Below are 21,737 nucleotides of genomic sequence, written 5' to 3'. Positions count from 1 at the left end.
AACACAACAAGATCCAGTGTTCCAAAACTAAAATGGCACTTTTTAAAGACAACTATTTATAGAGATGCTGCAACTGCAGCTAGCATTCAAGCTATGTGCAGGCAGACTTCCTGGTGCCTCCTCCAAAATTGTGCCTCCTATAACCTGTCCTTCATGCAGGTTTCTACAGTCACAGAGCAGCAGTTCAGGTAGACAGATTGTGATCTGCAATGCAGGTAGCCCACTCAAGGGTTCCCTTCTCCTCAAACACCCTTACTTCTCTTTGAGGGGCACAAAACATAGGTCATGATTTGGCCCTTAGCATCAATGTGTATAATATTACGCTGTCTGTTTTGTTTTAGATAACAAATGTGCTGTTGCTGATCATGTCTATCAGATCTGGAATGGTGCCCGGATCAGAGATGGGCACTCTTAAGAGTATTTCCATTCAAATGTTCCTGCTATGTTGCAGGAACAGAAGAGACTTCAAAAGCTGTGCTGGCACAGGAGACATATATGATACATGGTAAACATATCACACTGTCTTCTTTCACTAGCTTCTCTCTCCCCCTCTGCTCTATCCTCACAATCCCTTTGCATTTGGTATTCAATCTGTCCATTCTCTGCTCTATGTTTTAACTCTTTCTTCACTGAATTGTTTCATTATGCTTCCTCTGTTACGTTTTTTACCCCTGACATTCTCTCCTAAGCAAAAGCATGAATCCAATAACGACTCATATTAGAGTCAAACTTTGAACCCCTCAATATTTAATTAGGATCAAAATCAGGCAAACCTACTCCCCTACCTAATTCTCGCTGATGGACATGTTAATGGAAACACAATGTAAGCATATATTAAATCAAATACAGAAACTGGAACAGAGAACTTGTCCTTATCAAAAATGACTCAGCTGTGCCTGAACCAAAACCTTGCATCCAGGCTCCCCTGAATGTTGATAAAATGTGGATCTAGATCTTGGCCTAAGGTTGCAGCTGAGGCTCATCTCTTATCTATCATGGACACAGTGCCCAAACGCTGTAACATCAACTTCAGCACCAAACAGAGCTCCCCAAATCTTGTATGCTTGGCCAGATTTACTGAGGTTTTAAATAATGATTACCCATGGGGGTGGGGGGCAGGTGTACACTGCTTCTGATTGGTATCAGGAATCAGGAACAGCAACTTCATTTGTGAAAGTGGCTACACTGCCTGATTGGTTTGAAGAGTCTGCAGACCAGCTCTTAAGCCCAGTGCAGTAGCAGTTCAGCAGCTGCTCAAAGTGTTTACCCACAGCTGTGATGGTGCCTGCTGCTCCAACCCCTAGGCCTGACTCCTGCTCTAGCAACTAGGCATGACTGCCCACATTGGGGTCATAAGAACATAAGAATGGCCATACTAGGTCAGACCAAAGGTCCATCTAGCCCAGTATCCTGTCTTCAGACAGTGGCCAATGCCAGGTGCCTCAGAGGGATTGAACAGACCAGGTAATCATCAAGTGATCCATCCCGTTGCCCATTCCCAGCTTCTGTCAAACAGAGGCTAGGGATACCATCCCTGCCCATCCTGGCTAATAGCCATTGATGGACCTGTCCTCCATGAACTTATCTAGTTCTTTTTTGAACTGATAAAGGGAATCATGTTGAGAAAGTGAGCAGGCCCTAGCCACACCTATTTCTTGTATGACTATACTTGCTTTTTCTACAGAGGTCATGGAATCTGAGCAAGTTGTGCATATTGCATTACATCCCCATCTCTTGCTATGATAGAAGGACAAGTCAGAATTTATTTTGTGGCAATGTATGTTCTTTTTGAAAGGACTGACTGTAACTTGCACCCTTTCTGTCAGTTAAATGCTGTGCACCAAATGGCAGAATTGGGCACATGATTTACTGAAAAGGTTGTGGAGTGTAGTATATGAATGAGGGAAAAGCTCTCTCTTTTTCTTCTTCTCTAGTTGAAGTAAAACTAGGGATAGGCATAGAATAAAGTAAGTACTACCCCTCTTTTATATCCAAACTTGAAATGAAACCAAACTTTTTTTTTTAGATTTAGAAAAGTCCACTTAACTTAGTTTTACACTATTTGTCATGTTTATGCACCTTAGCCCTTGCAGGTTGTAGTCATTTCTGGAAATGCCAAAACAACATATTTAGCATTGGGATCTTTCAGTGTTTCTTGCAGAGCTGAAAGCAGATTTTCCCAGAAAGCCTGGTTTTAGAAGATTTCCTTTCCATGTTTTCTGACTCAGGAGGTTCAGACAAACTTCAGATAACATACAGCTTTATAAACTGTTGTAGGCAGTGGTGGTGTAAGTGTGTTGGTCCCAGAATATTAGAGAGCCAAGGTGGGTGAGGTAATATATCTTTGTTTCTTGCATTTGCCCAGGAAGCAAGAAGCAATGTTGGTCCAATAAAGGATATTGCTTCATCCACCTTAGCTCTCCAACTTTATAAACTGGAATTTCTGAGCCTGCTGCTGCCAGAAGTTATATCATTTATGGCATAGAGAGTATGGGAGTGCCATACAGCAGACTGTCACCAGTCAACAATCACAAAAATGCATTTGGGTCTGATTGTGCCTGGGTAAGGCAAAAGGATAATGGGCACAAGGAGCCTCCCTCACTTTTACCTGCATGGATGGACATAAATTGCAGCTGTTGCATGCAGAATGATAAAGAACTACACATCCAGAGTGGTGCTAGTCTTCCATAGCAGGGAGAGTATCCATGGCTTGAACTCAATCAGCACTTATCATTAGAGCTTGCCCTCTGCAGGAGGGAATGAGCACTGCACCTTCCACAAAAACACTGCAGTATCTATGCTTCCAAAGGGCTCCTGGGAATACACTGTGCCTATCAGAGACAAAATGTCTCCTGGAGATATTGCTGGTGTGCTGTGCCATTGATGAAAGAAAAATACTCCCCATTTAAACCCAACCTAGACTGAGGAACCCACCCCATTTCATATATATATATATCTCAGGATTGGAAGGGACCTCAGAAGGTCATCTAATCTAACCCCCTGCTCAAAGCAGGCACAATGCCCACACAGATTTTTGCCCCAGATGGCCCCCCTCAAGGATTGAACTCACAATTCTCGGTTTAGCAGGCCAATGCTCAAACCACTAAGCTATCCCTCCCCTACGAAAGAACACTGCAGTGTATTTGGTATCTTTCTGAAAGAGATGTCTTCCTTTTAACTGCTAGAGATTAAAACCATTAAAATGTAATGATTATAATGAGTTCAAAATTAAGTGCAAGTGAGGCTGACTTGTGAGCCATTAATTCAAAACATTTTCATCCAATATTTGTTTAAGGCACCAGGATGAACCGAATGCATGATTCCAAGTAAAGCAGCCAAACTAAACATAGTAGTCAAAAAACAAGAATTAGCCTTCTCTTGCAAAGTCAAACATACTTAGCCAAGCATTTCAGATAAAAAACAGAGGCAAACCACTCTCACAAGAGCTGGGTGTTTGCTTTTCCACTGGTAGTTTTTATCATACTTCTTGAATATGCATGTGACTAAAGTATCTTAAAAATATCAAAACCTTGAAATACACTGCAGGGCCAAAAAGATTCCACAGAGGGGACACAAACAGTAGTTACAGCACAAAAGACATCTTAATCTTGTCCATGCACTTAAGTAGAAGAACATGAACTAAGAAGATTACTGCTACATTAGATATTACTCTGGGCCAATAAGGGCTCAAAGACAAATGACGAAAATGGAAAAGGACCAGGGAGCATATTGTCAAGGACACAGTTAAACTAAGACTTTCAGTCTTTTAACAGCTAATCCAAACAACAACCACTGAATTATTATAGCCTGATCTATGTTTACATATTTTCTCGATATAACTTTATCAAAATAATTATACCAGTAAAAGCATTGGTGTGTGGATGCACTTCTACCTGTAAAAGGGTGACTTTATACCAGTATACTTGTTCCCCTTCTCATAGGGGAATAGTTATACCAATATAATGCACCTTTATATGGATACAACTGCACCCACACTACGAGGGTTGTATTGCTCTAACTATACTGGTATAGTTTAAAGTAGGACAACTTTCCAGTGTAGCCATGCCCCAATGCAAGATAGCACACAATTTCCATCATTCAATCAACACCCAAGTAAGGTTTAATACATACCTCTCTTATGAAATTGACGTCCCGACTGAAAGAACAATATTTTATCAGAGACTATGTGAAAAATAAAAGATTAAACAAATCTGCCCATCCTGATATCATTATGAAGGTGTAAGTACAAAGTCTGTGCTGCCATCGAAAATGAACATAACACAGAAACCGTCAATTGTTTCTTAATTAGCCAACATCCCAATCACTAGAAATATGGAATCATTTCTCCTTCATCCAAACTTTTTCTATGTGACTGCTGCCAAAAAACAGCCTTGGTTTCCCTTCTTAAACTGCTCCCATTAGTCTTCAGCTCTGCCAGACACAATAAGGAGAATTTCATTTGAGAGTCCTATATTTTGACTGAAAGAATGCTTCTTCTCCACTTAACTAAGTGTGACATATATAACATATATAAAAAACTGTGGCCAGCTTTATGGATTTTTGCTTAGATTCTTCTACCAAGAGCACAGCCTGAACACCAGGCTAAGGACGGAGTATCCCCATGGGGGAATCACAGGGAAGAGAACCTACCCTCCTCCATCGCAGGTTGCAGAGTGATTGGCACTGCATATGTGAGATTACAGTAACTCTCATGGCCACATATACGTGGATCAGATCTGCGAGTGGTTTAAATTATCCTAGCTCTATTGATTTCAGTGATTTACACCGCTTAAGGATGCAGCCCAGGATTTTGATTTTAAATATGATCTTATTTAGTGACAAAGAATTATTAACCTTCGTAACCATCAATACAGGCACCTCTGTTGGTGAAGAAGTATTTTCTAAATCTGTCACACTTGACTGCAAAGCTGAGCCAGAACCAGAAATTGACTCCATTTTCTGATCAATGTTATTTAAAGAGACCTATCTACCACTCATCTTTCAATCAATCAATCTAGGGTCTGGGCTATGGCCAGTCTGAACTTCTTCATATGAAACATATGCTGGAGAGGATACTGAAGCAGATGCACTGCCATCCTTAAAAGCAGCAGTCTGAGGTTTGAAAAACTTTGCAGAGAGCAAAATAGGTTCATGTGAGGCTGTCCAGAATGTTTCTGGCAATTAGGATATGGCAGAACAAACTTGAGAAACAAAAATCTGACCCTGAATGGTAACTACATGGTTCTGTTGACCGGTAATGGAATACAGAGTCTTTTGTTTTAATTTAACATTGGTTAGTAGCACCTGAAATGCACTTGTGCACATCTGATGCCTCTGGCTGACAATATGAAATGAATCTGTAAACTTAGTTCAGTGCTTAGTACAATACAAAAACGAGCATCACAAGGTGCCCTTATTGCCTCCATAAGATAATCAGAATCCAAAGACTGACTGAATGTGGAACCTGAATTGTCTTATCACTTCTAACAGTATCTCCTCCAGTCAAGATTGAGGCACATTGGCAGGGGAGCATGGGGAGGCACTGAATTACCACGCCACATGGTGAACCAGTTGATGGATAGAGAAAGATAGCATTTAAAACAACACATTGCAGCTGAAAGAAAACATTAAACTATTAAGCATGGAGCAGACACAGGAAATGATATGTCTTAAGCTCATGGCAGGTTATAAATCTCTTTTATATTCAGAATGATGAGTTCAGGTATCTCCAGCTTAACTCAACCACATTGTCTCTCTGATATTTTTATGGCATTTATTAAAGTTTGCATTTACCAAGGAAAACAGGAACAGAAAATATTTTGTATGTGCAATGTGGCCAAATCAACACTGCAGGTGCAACTTTTAGCACTTCACTTTTGAGCCATCCCTCCCACTCCTTGCCACTTACAAATTCCTGCTTGAGAATATGCTGCTAACCATAAAGCCCATCAAAGTTTTCCCCATTCATAGGCAGCAGAAAGAACCTGGGGACAGAGGGACAAACTCTAATACAGAACTGTCCCAGGGCTGAGAGAATACAAATAAAACAGTCAGCCATGGAACACAGCCCTCCACCTTGTAACAATGAGCAAGAAGGGTGCATATACCAACCCCACCCAGTCTCTCTCTCTTCCTGAATCAGCAGTAACTTCTATAGGCCAGCAGGGGGAAGAGAGACCAAGGTTAAATGGGTTTATTTACATGAAGTTCTGCCCATGATTATGCCATCCAGAGGTAAGCCTTAGTTCCCCTCTATTCCTCTCCCACACTGAGCCTGACAGTCCTCTGGCAATGACTTCTGACTCTTTGGAAGACAGGTTAGCTTAAATACTTGACCTATATACAGAGCAGGTAACAGGAAATACCTAAAATCAGTCCGACTCATCTTAAAATAGCTTTTAAAAATTAAACTTCTGCCCTAAGTTTCAATAATATAAAGGTTAGATTTGTCTGACACTGTAATAAGTACAGATTTTAAAAATAAATCTGCTATTACTATTTCATATGGGATAATGAAAGGCCTGAATAAAAACACATACTCTTCACGAGGAGAGCTATTACTCACTCAGTGCATTCAGAGGAAATTCGTATGGTTGCAATTTATCTAATTCCAGACTTTGCTTGCTTGCTTGCTTAATGACTGGGAAGGAAATCTGTTTGCCTTTTCTTAAATATGTTAGAAGAAACAAATAAATTGAGGTTGGGATTTTTGTTTTGTTTTGTTTTTAATTCATTTTCCTGTTAGACAGAATCTTTTCAACCAAGGATTTTTTGTTCAAACCCATCTCTAACATAGTAGTAAAACATCCAAAGTGACTTACTTGAACATTCTATCAGTGATGGGATACAAAGAACTGGCAAAATTTAGATAGAGAACAACAGAGAGCTGTTTGGATACACCTGGGTACCGAAAAGTAGATGTTTTATAGGGCTGTATGGAACTGGGGGAAACTCACCCAATAAGTAAGTTTCTTTATCACAAAAGCACCCCAAGTTTTACAAGCTCTTTAACCCCTGAAAAACGTAAAGAACGTTGAAGAAGTTAGAAGAAAGAGGAAAAGTAACAGTGCAAGAAATAATTTGAATTCTAAGAGTTTGAGGAAACCCAAACCAGAGATTAATTAAAATGAAACATGGCCCGAACCAAGAAAAGAAGGCCCCCATTTGGCTCAGCCGGGAGAAGAGTATTTCTGGAAAGGAGGAAAGTGGTAGGGGTGTCTTTTGGAAACTAGTCTTCTGGCAGGGACTGGGGATTACTGCTAGAGAAAACAAAACCATGAATGGCATAGGAACTCCACTGGAAAATACACCATTGATGAAGCCATCTGAGTATGGAGCCCAGATCATTCATACCATTCATTCATGCCTTAATCCACCCGTGGAAAGGGCATGCTTTTAAAAGAGCTAAGTAAATTTACCAGCACACTATATCCAGGCCTTCTTGTTCCCACATCCCACTAGTTTTTCTGCTTCTCATGGCAGCCCTTGCCAATCTTTCTGAGGCACTCTGGGTTTCAAACAGCTGCTCACTGTACAGATAGCACTTTGATTTCAACTGCCTCCCATGCTTAATTATTTCATCCATTACCCACTTCCCCTCCCCCCAGCCATCTGGCTTCAGTCTAGAGAAGGGGAAGCCCGTTCAGGTTAAACAAGAATTTTTGTTCCAAATTCAAGCCAACACCTAGGTTTCATGGTTTTAAAAGTTCAGTTAATGTCTTTTCAATTATTAGTAGTCATCATTTTCACAACCCTCTGAGCTTTCTGGTTACAGAAATGCCAAAATACTACAAGAAAGGCAGAGCTCTCTGCATTTCCAAGATGATCATAGGGTTGCCACTTGGTCGGTTCTTAATTGGCCTGGCCAGTTTTTGTATCGTCTTGCTGGTTGTGGGTGAAAAGATTTAGTGTGCTGGGTTTTCTTCCTACCTGGAACCAACACTCCCTGTAAGCTGCATGCACACGCTACCATGCAACAATCTTATAACTACTGTGCAAATTATGTGGTTAGGAGTGTGGTCCTGCTTTGTGTGTTGGGCCCTCAACCTGCTGAAACTGCAGTGGCTCCTCTTGGCACTGGGGATGAGGACAGACATGAGGCTCACTATCAAAGAGGGGTAAGGAGCTGGGTAAGGGAGGCAGGGGCTTGTGGGAGGAGATGGTGGGGGGCACCTTCACAGCTGTGGTGGGGGACTGGCCAGTGGTCAGCTTTTCTGCATCTCAGATGTGGCAACCCTCTATCAGAACAAAGCACTGGAAATCCTGCAAGGAAGCCTGCTCTTATGAGGCTCCCAGCTCAGTTTTGCAGACCTAAAAAGTTCCAATAGTTCACACCAGGTTCAGATTAATGTTTCAATGCTTAGGCACTTACCCAATCCAAATATCTGAACACTGAGGTTCTCCCATCTCTATTCCAGCCTCCTAATTAGGGTCAAAATCTTCTTGCTGATGACGTTAGCCTATCACAGAACTAGTTCTCTAAGGAGAGCCAGATGCCCAGCCTACCCGTGACAGATTTTTGTTAGGGGAGTTTGTTTATATGCACTCTGCGGTAAAAGCCTTTAAGTTGTTGTATAAGTGCTCCTTTCAAAAGGCTTTATTAAAGGGAGAGATACTGCTGTAAAGGTGGAGTGTTTGGCTTCTCCTTTGACTGAGCTGTTACTTGGGACCTTATTGTTACCTCATCCAGGGGGAAACTAAGGCAGGCCACAGCAGAGTGGCAGCAGTGCCCATTTACACGGTCTTAATGGAGCTCCACATTTTATCCCACACAGCCTCTAAAGGGTGTGACTCCTCCAGGAGGAAAAGAACCGCTGACCCAGGAGACGAAGGGGAGCTTTCTGGCCATGGAAAAGCAAAAGTGTTTTGGAAGTTCTGCAGTACTGGCCAGAGGAGGGGAGCTGCCTCTGTCCCCTCTCCCAGCAATAAACACATGTTCTGCTGTTACTGAGCTTGTGCCTGTGTCATCATTCCAGGGACAAGAGCCTCCTCTCTCCATGCAGGTAAAAAACTGGAGCTGTCGGCCTCAGGCCCTCTGACTAACCCATGTCACTTTCAACTCTCATGTACACCCCAAGTGCCTCGTTCTATCCCTCTAGCTCTTTTATTGCTGCCTGAAGGCCTAATCTGACCCATTCTGTACTACACTACAAGGGCTTGTCTAACATGAACAAACACTCTCTAACTCAGATGTGGAGGGGGAAGAAATCTGACTCTGAATTAGGGAATGAAAGTGAGCAATGAGCACATGGAGGATGGATATTGTTCTATTTTATCTCGGCATTTTTAAGGGGCTGGGTGGTGTTATAACTGCATAACTACCCTTCCGTTTAGTGAGGACACTGCTGCTGCTGCTAACATTTTTGCTGTGCTTTGAAAAGTTTGTGTTGTTCTCTTTGAAAGAGCCTCATAGCTTCCTTCTTCCCCAGTAAATGATTGCTTTTTGACAAGCATTCAGAAAGTTACATGCAAGACTGCTGCAGCTTATTTGGCAATACCAAAGAATTCAGATCCATTCGCAGAACTGTGCATAGACAATATAAAGGGTCATTACTTAGATTGGTTTAGAAAGAGGACCCAAAGGACATTTAAGCATCGTTTTTTTTCCTTTTAACTGCATAATCCTAAACTAGTGCTGAATGCCTGGAGCTGATTTGTGAGTATTTCTGTAAGTAAGCTTACTGAGACTGCTCTGCTGTACTTTGTGGGGTTTTATTTGTTGTTCACAAACATGCACACATAAGTGCCAATTTACTTTTGGAAAGAGTCTTAGGTCCTGAAAGTTGAATGAATTCCAGTACAAAAGGCTACCTTGCAGAAAATTCCTACAGAAAGTGCATTAGTCATAATTCGCTAGTCTTCTTTTTTTGTTTTCCAGTTTCATTCCTCCAGTCAGGAAGCAAAAAATACACCCTATGACTTGCCTGACCAATTACATCCCACAAACAACACATTTTAGGGAATAGGTACACCAGAAGCAAACTCAACATAGCTGCTGCAATTTATAATTAACAGGGAACTGTTGGAAGCTCTCAGTGTTACAATATTCCTATATTTTATGAATTTGTCAACTCACTCTAAAATATTCTTGATATTTGGGGTTGGTTTTGCTCACATGAAGAGTTACCAGCATTTTCAGTAACGTTTCAGAGAAGCAGGAAAGAGAAAGGAGGGGCACAATGTCAGATTCTAAGGGCAGAAGGGACCACCAGATCATCTGGTATGACCTCCTTTATATCACAGGCTACCAACACCACTCAGCACACGCACACTAAACCCAACTACCAAAATTAGACCGCCCACAGGAGACTAGACTGTTGTGGCAGAGAATAGGAAGGACCAAGGTGGCCCTGTGTCCAAGGTCCCACGCATTGGCAGGGAAATAATTAAATGCAATATACACAAAAATCCTGGCAAATGACCTGCATCCACACTCTGCTGAGGAAGGCAACTTCCCCTTCACCCCCACCCAAAGTCACTGCCATTCTGACCTGGGGGAAATTCTTTCCCAACCCCACATATAGTGATCAGTTAGACACTAAGTATGTGAGCAAGAACCAGCCAGCCACGCAACTGAGAGAATGCTCAGTGCTACCTCAAAGCACTGTCCCTCTTCCCCGTCCAATGTCCATCTTCAGCTGTGACCACCCCTGATGCTTCAGAGGAAGGAGACAAAAAAATCCCAGAATACATTAGGGGGAAATTTCCTTACTGACCTCTGCAGGTGGCCAGCTGAAACCCTGAAGCATGAGCATGAGCCAGGAATCATCAGAACAGAGGGAAGCCCTAATAATAAGAGATATACCAATCTCCTAGAACTGGAAGGAACCTTGAAAGGTCATCAAGTCCAGCCCCCTACCTTCACTAGCAGGACCAAGTACTGATTTTTGCCCCAGATCCCTAAGTGGCTCCTTCAAGGATTGAACTTACAACCCTGGGTTTAGCAGGCCAATGCTCAAACCACTGAGCTATCCCTCTCTCCCTCCCTGTGGCTACTCTCCTGTTCCCCTGGCCACACCCAATTCACCAGCACCAGGGAACATGCATGGGATAAGAGCTGCTACTTTGGCTTTACATCTCCAGATGATCCCCTAGACTAGGGTGAACCTCCTGTGACTGGCTAGGGCAGAGTGAAGGCTACTGTACCAGTAGAGCACCAGTGGGATTGTCTGGAATGCAATTTAAGATTGAGCTTCACCATGCTGGGATGACTGACCTATGAGTTGTCTGAGTCTTTTCTAGACATTCCAACATTGAGAAAAATTTGCCTTGGCAACAAGGGCACACTGTTGACTCATATTCAGCTTTTCGTCCACTGTAACCCCTAGGTCCCTTTCTGCAGAACTGCTGCCCAGCCATTCGGTCCCTAGTCTATAGCAGTGCATGGGATTCTTCCATCCTAAATGCAGGACTCTGCACTTGTCCTTGTTGAACCTCATCATATTTCTTTTGGCCCAATCCTTTAATTTGTCTAGGTCCCTCTGTATCCTATCCCTACCCTCCAGAGTATCAACCATTCCTCCCAGTTTAGTGTCATCTGCAAACTTGCTAAGGGTGCAGTCCACACCATCCTCCAGATCGTTAATGAAGATATTGAACAAAACCGGCCCCAGCACTGACGCTTGGGGCACTCCACTTGATACCGGCTGCCAACTAGACATGGAACCATTGATCACTACCCGTTGAGCCCGACCATCTAGCCAGTTTTCTATCCACCTTACCGTCCATTCATCCAGCCCAGACTTCTTTAACTTGCTGGCAAGAATACTGTGGGAGACTGTATTAAAAGCTTTGCTAAAGTCCAGAAATAGCACATCCACTGCTTTCCCCTCATCCACAGAGCCGGTTATCTCATCATAGAAGGCAATTAGGTTAGTCAGGCATGACTTGCCCTTGGTGAATCCATGCTGACTGTTCCTGCTCACTTTCCCCTCCTTTAAGTGGTTCAGAATTGATTCCTTGAGGACCTGTTCCATGATTTTTCCAGGGACTGAGGTGAGACTGACTGGCCTGTAGTTCCCTGGATCTTCCTTCTTCCCTTTTTTAAAGATGGGCACTACATTAGCTTTTTTCCAGTCATCCGGGACCTCCCCCGATCGCCATGATTTTTCAAAGATAATGGCCAATGGCTCTGCAATCTCATCGGCCAACTCCTTTAGCACCCTCGGATGCAGCGCATCCGGCCCCATGGACTTGTGCTCGTCCAGCTTTTCTAAATAGTCCCGAACTACTTCTTTCTCCACAGAGAGCTGGTCACCTCCTCCCCATACCGTGCTGCAGAGTGCAGCTGTCTGGGAGCTGACCTTGTCTGTGAAGACAGAGGCAAAAAAAGCATTGAGTACACTAGCTTTCTCCACATCCTCTGTCACTAGGTTCCCTCCCTGATTCAGCAAGGGGCCCACACTTTCCTTGACTTTCTTCTTGTTGCTAACATACCTGAAGAAACCCTTCTTGTTACTTCTAGCATCTCCGGCTAGCTTCAACTCCAAGTGTGATTTGGCCTTCCTAATTTCACTCCTGCATGCCTGAGCAATACTTTTATTTTAACCTCCCTGGTTATTTGTCCAATCTTCCACTTCTTGTAAGCTGTTTTTTTGTGTTGAAGACGAGCAAGGATTTCACTGTTAAGCCAAGCTGGTCGCCTGTCATATTTACTTTTCTTCCTATACATCGGGATGGTTTGTTCCTGCAACCTCAATAAGGATTCTTTAAAATACAGCCAGCTTTCCTCGACTCCTTTCCCCGTCATGTTATTCTCCCAGGGGACCTTGCCCATCAGTTCCCTGAGGGAGTCGAAGTCTGCTTTTCTGAAGTCCAGGGTCTCTGTTCTACTGCTCTCCTTTCTTCCTTGTATCAGGATCCTGAACTCGACCATCTCATGGTCACTGCCTCCCAGGTTCCCATCCACTATTGCTTCCTCTACTATAACATTGCCCGCTGAGTGGATGTCAACTATCATTCTGTTTGTCCCTGGTAACATTTTAATCATCTATCAATTATGAAAAGAAAGAAAAGGCTGAGAATTCAAGCTCTATTTGCATGCTGGAGTTGTTAACTGCAGTGTCCCAGTAAATCCATTTTGATTTCTGTAAGTGTAAGCTTACAATACAGTTTACAAAGAATGATGGGCTTGAGTCAAAATTCAGATTCAAACAACCCCCAAATCTTTTGGAGGTTTCAAATCTGATCCTGGATCCAGTTTTGAGCTTTGTAGATGCCCTCCCTCACTTTTATGGGATAATCTCAACCCACCATTCAAAGGTAGGGGTGGGGAGAGAGGTTCACAATCCAGAGCTGACATTTGTGGTTTGGGCACATCTACAGTTTTAATATATTTTGAACTTTCCCCCTCATTGACAGATGTTTTAGGAAGACACTGACAGTAAAGCAAGGCTGTAAAACTGTCAGCGTAATATAGGCTATCTCTGAAGAAGTGAACATAAATATACTCTAATTGCTGGAAAAGAATGAACTACTTGTTTTTCAATTGTTCACATTCCAAACAGTGTCATTTCCCAGCACACTGTAGTGAGTCATGCACTCAGATGGTTTACAGTAAAACTCAGTGTGTTAGAGGCAGGAGATACTGGGCCCAGCCCAACACTCCCTACTCAAGCGTAACTTCCATAGAAATCAAGAGGAATGTTTCCTGAAGCATAGACAAGGAGGTAAAAGAAATGAGGTTGAGCAGCAATGGATCTGTAGTCTCCCTCCAGGACCCTGCTTCAGGGCCAAATGAAATATTGGAAGCCAATCAGAGGTATTGGGGCTGGAGACTCCCCTTAGTCTCCTGCACAGTCTGAGTTGGGCAGAGTAGTAGGAACAAAACAAGTAGCCTTAGTCTCCATGGGGCTGGTGGCTGTAGCAGGTGCTAAGCAGGAGGCCCTCAAGATTCCCCCTGGCCCCTTCATAGGGACCACGGAAAGCAGCAGAAGCTGAAGATCTGCTTCCTGACCCCGTGGAAAGCACTGAGATTAGTGGGGCTGGAGGCTTCCTCAGGTCTCCTCCATGCATGAATGCAGCTAGGGATGGAAGCCCACGCATACCCCTTACATCCTCTCCATGGATCCAAGGATAGGAGAACTGAGAAGCCAGAGAGAGCTAGGGAGCCTGCAGTAGTAAAAAAGATGGGGAAGGCCAGGGAGCTACTCTGTCAGTGGCAGGTGGGAAAGAAATTGTCACTCTCTGGAATATCTCCATAGTGCCATCAAACTTTACAATCTGAATAGAGAAATCAGACATAGGAAATGTTATTATCCCCATTTCACATCCAGGGAACTGAGGTACAGAGAGATTAAATGTTTGTCTAGGGCCACACTGATTGTCTGTGGAAAAGTCAGGAAATGAACCTCTATCTCCTGAATTCCAGTTTACTGGCTTAACCACAAGACTGTCTTTCCTTTCAAGATACTTGGAGTCTTTGAAATTTACCCATTTACAAAACAATCCAAATGATTAAAGCTCCTTTAATTTAAAATTTGTGAGAATTTCAACTGTACTATTTTTTTGTAGCTGGTTCTTCTTTTGGAGAATCAAAGGAATATTAAGTTGATCTTGGCCAAGTCACACACCACAGATAATTCGCAAACTGCCTGTAGGCCAGGAGGAGGCAACCTATGGCACGGGTGCCAAAGGCAGCACACGAGCTGATTTTCAGTGGCACTCACACTGCCCAGGTCCTGGCCACCGGTCCGGGGGGCTCTGCATTTTAATTTAATTTTAAATGAAGCTTCTTAAACATTTTAAAAACCTTATTTACTTTACATACAACAATAGTTTCGTTATATATTATAGACTTATAGAAAGAGACCTTCTAAAAACGTTAAAATGTATTACTGGCACACGAAACCTTAAATTAGAGTGAATAAATGAGGACTCGGCACACCACTTCTGAAAGGTTGCTGACCCCTGCTATAGGCTGATATATATTCACATAAAACATTTGTTGGACAATTCACATTAATGAAAATCAAAATGTTTGAGTAAGTCACAATGGGAAAAAATTAATCAGAAACTATTCAATAGAATTGCAATATTTTACATCTCCATGAATGAGAAGCTACTGAACAGACATACTCAGAAAGAAATTTAGGTTCATACACCTGCACATGAAAATATTTTCAAAACTTTTCTTTAAAAAAAACCTGCAACATTTTAAAAACACCTTAGGACTCTGGGAGGCAGGAGCAGAGATCAGGTTCATGCTGGTCTGAATCTCCATGCCAGTAATAGAAGTTCATAGTATGCACATTCTGCCAATTCCTATAAATATAAGGAAGGCTGGATTTCTCAAAATATTATGAAGCCTTTTTCTGCTAGATCGTTGATTCAATTCCACCTGAGGTTTGTAATAATTGCAAATCATGACAGCCTGCTGGAGTTTGCTAGCTTTCATGAAATCAATTGGAATATCAGTTCAGATCACAGTGGACAAGCATTCACAATACAGAAACCAGGGCCGGCTCTAGACCCCAGCGTGCCAAGCGCGCTTGGGGCGGCATGTCGCCGGGAGGGCGGCAGGCGGCTCGGGTGGACCTCCCGCAGGCGTGCCTGCGGAGGGTCCGCTGGTCCCGCGGCTCCGGTGGAGCATCCGCAGGCATTCCTGCGGAAGGTCCACCGGAGCCGCGGGACCAGCGGACCCTCCGCAGGCAAGTCTGCGGGAGGTTCACCGGAGCCGCGGGACCGGCGACCGCCAGCTCGCCCCCCGCAGCGTGCCGCCGTGCTTGGGGCGGCGGAATTGCTAGAGCCGCCCCTGACAGAAACCACACTCACAATTAGCATTTGGCTATTCCAATCTCACATACATTGAGATGAACGCTCCCGATCAGATTTAACGCATATTGATATGGCAGAATGGGAAATATTTCACTATTGCTGTTCCAGAGAGACAGCTCTTAATGTAGCACCATTCTTAAAGCACCAAACTCTTTGTTTTAAATGAAAATATACCTTGTTCTTTTATAAATGATAAAAAATATCTTGGGCTTCATTCTCATTTACACTGTGGTGCCATTAAACACTACTCCAAAGAGGGAGACTTACTGTAAGAGCCCTTTTACTGCCCGGGTGGTGTTAAAAGAGGCCTTAATGGAAATGAGAATTAGGCCCCTTACCTTACATTGTATCTCACTTCATCCCACACTAACACGGTGTGGTTCCTTGTCCCCATCTTTTATCGCACGCTGTGCTAAGATAGGTTGCTTCAGCATGCCATTTCATAATCAGCGCCGCATCTAGACATTTCACAGCACTCTTCAATATCTTTTGTAATTTAATTTAAATGTGACTGGAGAGAGTAGCAGCCAAACCAAGAATTCCAAAAGGTACTTGGGAAACTCTACACGTACTTTCTCTGACGTCTTCGTAGGCCCTTCGACTTTCATAGTCACCATCTGGCATCTTCTCATTCCCTTTCTTGTTTTTCTCACCTTTCTTGTTGCCATTTTTAGCTGTAGGATGAAAAGAAAAACAAGTTTTACTTTTTGACACTGTCAAATGTATTTAACAATGGCTAATAACTACACAATGAATAAAACCGTTTGCTTCTGTACGAAAGCATTCCAATCCTTCCAATGCAGCAGATGTTTAGAATATTCTGTTATTCTTTTCCCAGGTATGAGAACTATAGAAATATGGGTGCAAGGAATCAGAAGTGTCCTTTTCTTCGTGGCACTACGAAGGAACCAGATATGCATTTCTTTCTTGCACAAATGGAATTCAGTTTTTAATATCTACACATGCGCCAGTGACAGTTTATTGCTCAATCCTCATCATTTGATCAAACATATAAGGGCCCCACCCAACACCTATTAGACTCCCCTGGACTTTAATGGAGTTGGATCAGACCTTAAAAGGGGTGAGTTTATTTAATCGGCAGTGATCCAACATCTTCACAGACCACCACCAATATTCTCTCCTAAGGCAAGAATGCTCCCAAAGCTCCACAAAAGCAGCATTGTTCTGCACTTATATTCTGATTTGTTGCAGTGTCCTCTGTACACAACCCTTCTCCTCTCCACACAGTTTATTCCTGCCAGGAGCATGAATAGTATGTTTGGTTGGGTTTGATAGAAGTAATTTGTAAATCAGGAGACAGGCTGACTATGATCATCTGCAGAGAACATTTAACAATCCCATCCCAACAGAAAAGAAGCCTGAAAACACTGTACAAATCTTTATGGCACGTCCCCTCTTAATTGTTTTTAAATATACACCCACTCTGTTAGGCATTTGATATTAGTGCAGTACTCCGGATTGTCCAAGAGTAGTTCTATGGAGAGAATAAAGGGGGAAAATTAGTGCTCTATTTCTCCTCTGGCTTTGTGCCACTACAATGATTAATTCTCTTTCTGTCCATGTGTATTCGAGCTGGCCAAATGCTCCAAAGAGCTCTCCACCTGAATTTTAAAATGAACTCATGTCAGCCATGCTTGGACTCCTTTTATGTCTACTTTCCATGAACATCCAGAAAGTGGAATGTTAAGCTCTCACATTCACATATTCATACCAGGAATTATATAGATTATATAGCAATGGGTGCTGCTTGACACAACAGGGAGACACTACTCACCAGGGCCTTTGCATGCGAGATTAAAATGAGCCAGATAAGTATCTGATGCATCCTTTGAGTACAGGACAGCACATGCACAAGCAGCTCCTCTGTGTGAATCTGATTTAAACTCTGCACTAGACGACAAATCTTTCAGTAGCCTAATCGTCACAAGTATCGGAGGGGTAGCCGTGTTAGTCTGGATCTGTAAAAAGCGACAAAGAGTCCTGCTCCAATACTTCTGTTAGTCTATAAGGTGCCACAGGACTCTTTGTCGCTAATTGTCACAGGGATGACATGTCAGGCACCACGTGGGGTTTCAGGTGTATGGGGGGTGAAGTCTCAGAAACTTACCTAACATTTCCTGAAATTTTACTGAATGATATCAGCTTTGTGAACTAACTAATACAGCAATTCTGCAGCCTATGAAGAAGTAACAAATTATATAGAAATTTTTACTTTAAATGTCTGGACTGACAAATTGCTAATCAAGGGAAATTTTCCACGATTTCATTGCACTCCAATTTTTGGTTATTTTCTCGGTATCCAGGGAGTTGACTATGTCCATTTCACAAGCAAGAAGGAGCAAACAGTCCAATCAGCCATCAGGAAGTGAGGGGCAAGTGGTGGAATGTATTTAAGAAGAGGTGTGGGTCCCCCAGCTATGTCTGCAGGATTAGAGCCATGAGATATGTTTACGTGGGCCTAGAGTGAGCAATGGGGTGAAGGTGGTTGGGGGTAACTAGAATCAGGGGGTGGCATAGATGCTGTGGGGGACCAGGAACTGGAGTTCGGGGGGGGGGGATTTTGGGGGAGGTCGAGTGGGATCGAAGGGTTTGGGGGAGGAGATCCTGGCAAATGGAAGAGATCGGGGTAGATGTTCCTGGGGGAGAGTTAAAGGGCTACAGTTGGGTGGGTCAAGGGCTGGGCAGGGTGGGATGGGCCTTACCAGATCTGATCCTGAGTCACAAAGTTGAATTGTTGGCTGGGGTTGTTGTTTTTCTGATCCATGCCCCCAATCTGTGCTAGCACCCTGTGGTGGCCAGTCTGGGCATTTCAATATAGCTAGACACCTGGAACTAAGCCAGCCTGGAGCCAATCCGTGCCACCTCGGAGTGACAGCAGAAGAGCTTGGGCTCTTGAGTGGGGCGTGGGCAGGCTGCACAATAAAAAATGTCTGGCAATGTTAATGCCATTCCCCAGGACATCCCACCCCCCATCCCCAGAACCAGCATCCCCTCTGCCCCACGGGCAGCATGCACAGAGTCCTAGTGACAGCACCACCCTCGCCAGCTGGCACCAGTAGCAGCCTGAGCTACTCCACCACTGCTGTTCTCGAGGGGCATGGGGAGACCACCTACCAGCTTGGCACTGCATTGCCTCTGAGGCTGCAGCAGCAGCTGAAATTCCCAGCTGGAGGACAAAATTTTACCAAATGTGTTGACAGTGAGTGGGGGCTTCATCCCACTCTGCCCCCGCCTTCTTTGTGGCAGCTTCTCTACCTGTGTGTCTCACAAAGAAAAAAGACTTCTTCACTACCACCAGCTTCCTCTGGGGGCCCCAGGCGTATCCTGCCCCCGCCCATCCCCTTCCCCCAAGCCTCCACCCCACCTCTTCCTGCCCCATTCCACCCCATCTGCCCCCTTCTGTCAAACCCCCATCTCCACCTTGCCTCTTCCCGCCTCCGCTCTGCCCTAGGCCCCGCCCCCCTTCCCTTAAGCCCCCACCCCTCCTCTTCCCGCCCAGTTCTACTCCATCCTCCAAGCACACCCCATTCCTCCCCCTTCCCCCAGCACCTGCTGCACGCCGCAGAACAGCTGATCACAGCGGGCAGGATGCACTGGGAGGGAGAGGGAGGAGTTGATTGGCGGGGCCACCAGCGGACGGGAGGCACTGAGAGGGGGGAGCTGGCTGCCAGTGGGTGCTAAGCACCCACAATTTTTTTTCTCTATGTGTTCCAGCCCTGGTGCACCCATGGAGTTGGCACCTATGTTCTTCATGTTTTATACAAATAACCTAATGCTGCTTATATCTTGCTCCCTCACCATAAATTGCTACCTCTCTCAGAGAATCAAAGCTCACATGGCATCTTGAAGTCCTCCTCCCAAACATTAGAGTTACACTCATCCAATCAGAGAACAGAAACAATAGCATATGATTTATCTGACCAATCACAACTAAAAAGATCAGGTTGAATTTTGAATCTGGGCTACTGGATATTGCTACCAAACTGTTCAAATTCAATCCATCATGCATGCAAATCTTCTCTTATTCTCTTCCAGAAAGTAGTACATTGAAATAATGAATAAACTGGAGCAAATCATAATCCACCACCAGCATTCCAGAAGCAGATTCAGTCTCATGCTTACCTCTCTCAAGTCTATTAAATGAAATCTTGATGTTTTTAAAAAGGCCCTTTTTTCACCTCAGATCAGTTTGGATATAGAGCTGTTATCCAAGGTAGTGTGCTCGGGTTGAGTCCTTTCTGAAGGGACATACCCAATGAGAAGTGATGGAAAACTGCACCTCCACCACTAGACCCCTTGCTTGGGAAGTCCCACAAGGATAAGTTCTCTCTCTGCTCCTTTTCAACATCTACAGTCATCCACTAGGTGAACTGAACAAACAGCATGAACTCAAGAGCCAGCAATATGCCTGTGGTACATAGGTCTAACTATTCTTCACCACATACAACCACATCACTACCACCAAGATGAGCTCAGGATGAACAGCTGGCTGAAACTGAATACAAGCAAAACAGTGGTGATGCTGGTGCATCTATGGAGTTGGCACCTATGTTCTTCACGTTTTATACAAATAACCTAATGCTGCTTATATCTTGCTCCCTCACCATAAATTGCTACCTCTCTCAGAGAATCAAAGAGGGGAGCATTGGGAGGAGTTTGTAGTTACAGTGTATTCTTCTTTGGTTGATGGTACTCATCCACATTTGGTCAGTTTGGTTCATGATCTAGGAATACTCTTGGATTCCTTACTGATGCTAAGTTCTAACAAAGCAACATCTATGAGTAATGCTTTCTATCATCTCTTGTTGGCTAGGAGACTGTCCCATCTTGGCAGATGATGCCCTGATCTCAGCTATTCATGCCTTCACCACTTCTTGGCTGGACTACAGCACTGCAATATACCTGGGCATGAAGCCTTCAGCACTTAGGAAACTCCAACTAGTACAGAACTCTGAAGAGCATCTCCTCAGCAACACAGGCTACCACAAGAACTTCAGGCTTGTTCGCTACTCTTTACACTGACTTCCCATAGAATTTCAAATCAAGTTCAAGTCTCAGTCCTTATACTTGTCCCAGGCCCTGGAGCACCTTGAACATATCTAAAAAATGACCTGAAACTCTGAGTTGAAGACTGTGATCAACAACTACACCCCTCTAGCACAAAGGAAAGTAAATAAAGGTAAGGCTTGTCTGTGAAGGAGACAAAACTCTCTTGGGAGCTGATCTGAGACTTTGGAATAAATTCCCCCAGGAACTAAAGACCATCACAAACTGCACTCTCTTCCTATTCAAGTGCAAGGCATCCTTTTTTGACTTGCCTCCCCTAACACACACATAGCAATGTGAATATTTATTTAAAAAACTACCAAAACAAGACACTCCACTACACATTTGCGCCCCTGGGGAGAGGATGAGAGAAGAATAAATGAGAGTTATGTAGTCATGTTGCTTAATGGATTACTGGAAGATGCTCAGCTATTACAGCCATGAATGTGGTGTAAGAATAGATATAGAATAGAATCCACTGAAGCCAATGGGACTAGTTGATTTCAATGGGCTTTGGATCGGGTCCTAAAAAAGCAAGAATGGAATTAAAAAATACAAATCCACTTATGATGGCATCTGTCAATCCAATTTTTTACCTTCCAAGGATTACATGGTACTGTTGAATTTATAAGAGTCATGAGGGAGGCAAAGGGCAGGATGAGACTGATGTATTGTTATGTAACTCAAATGCTCGCAAATACTGCTTTAATAAAAATAAAAAAAAATTACAGCATAATCCTGGACTTGCCCACCTAAAGTCAATGGGAGACTTGCCCATCAACTTGAATGGAAATGGATTTGTACTTACATTAATACTTCACAATGTAAAACAGCTGCATTCAAGCCATCAACAGTAATTAGCTTAAATTAATCAAGTACATGTCATATGCAATTTG

General features: G+C 43.5%; 1 protein-coding gene across 4 annotated transcripts in view; it reads right to left on the bottom strand.

Annotated features, from left to right (window-relative positions):
- The window catches only part of CPXM2 (carboxypeptidase X, M14 family member 2), a 126,331-nt gene that overhangs the window by 91,414 nt on the left and 13,180 nt on the right, over window positions 1–21,737 (bottom strand). For 3 of the 4 annotated variants that reach the window (XM_045025689.1, XM_045025688.1, XM_045025691.1), the window contains one exon: window positions 16,347–16,448. In XM_045025689.1, coding sequence (XP_044881624.1) covers window positions 16,347–16,398 — 52 coding nt within the window. In that variant the 5' untranslated portion in view covers window positions 16,399–16,448. Of the gene's footprint in view, window positions 1–16,346; window positions 16,449–17,569; window positions 17,651–21,737 lie in introns of those variants that run through there. The other variant, XM_045025690.1, reaches the window with a different exon arrangement.

Source organism: Mauremys mutica, chromosome 7 (assembly GCF_020497125.1).
Source record: "Mauremys mutica isolate MM-2020 ecotype Southern chromosome 7, ASM2049712v1, whole genome shotgun sequence".
Taxonomy (NCBI): Eukaryota; Metazoa; Chordata; order Testudines; family Geoemydidae; genus Mauremys; species Mauremys mutica.
This window is presented reverse-complemented; position numbering and strand designations above follow the sequence as displayed.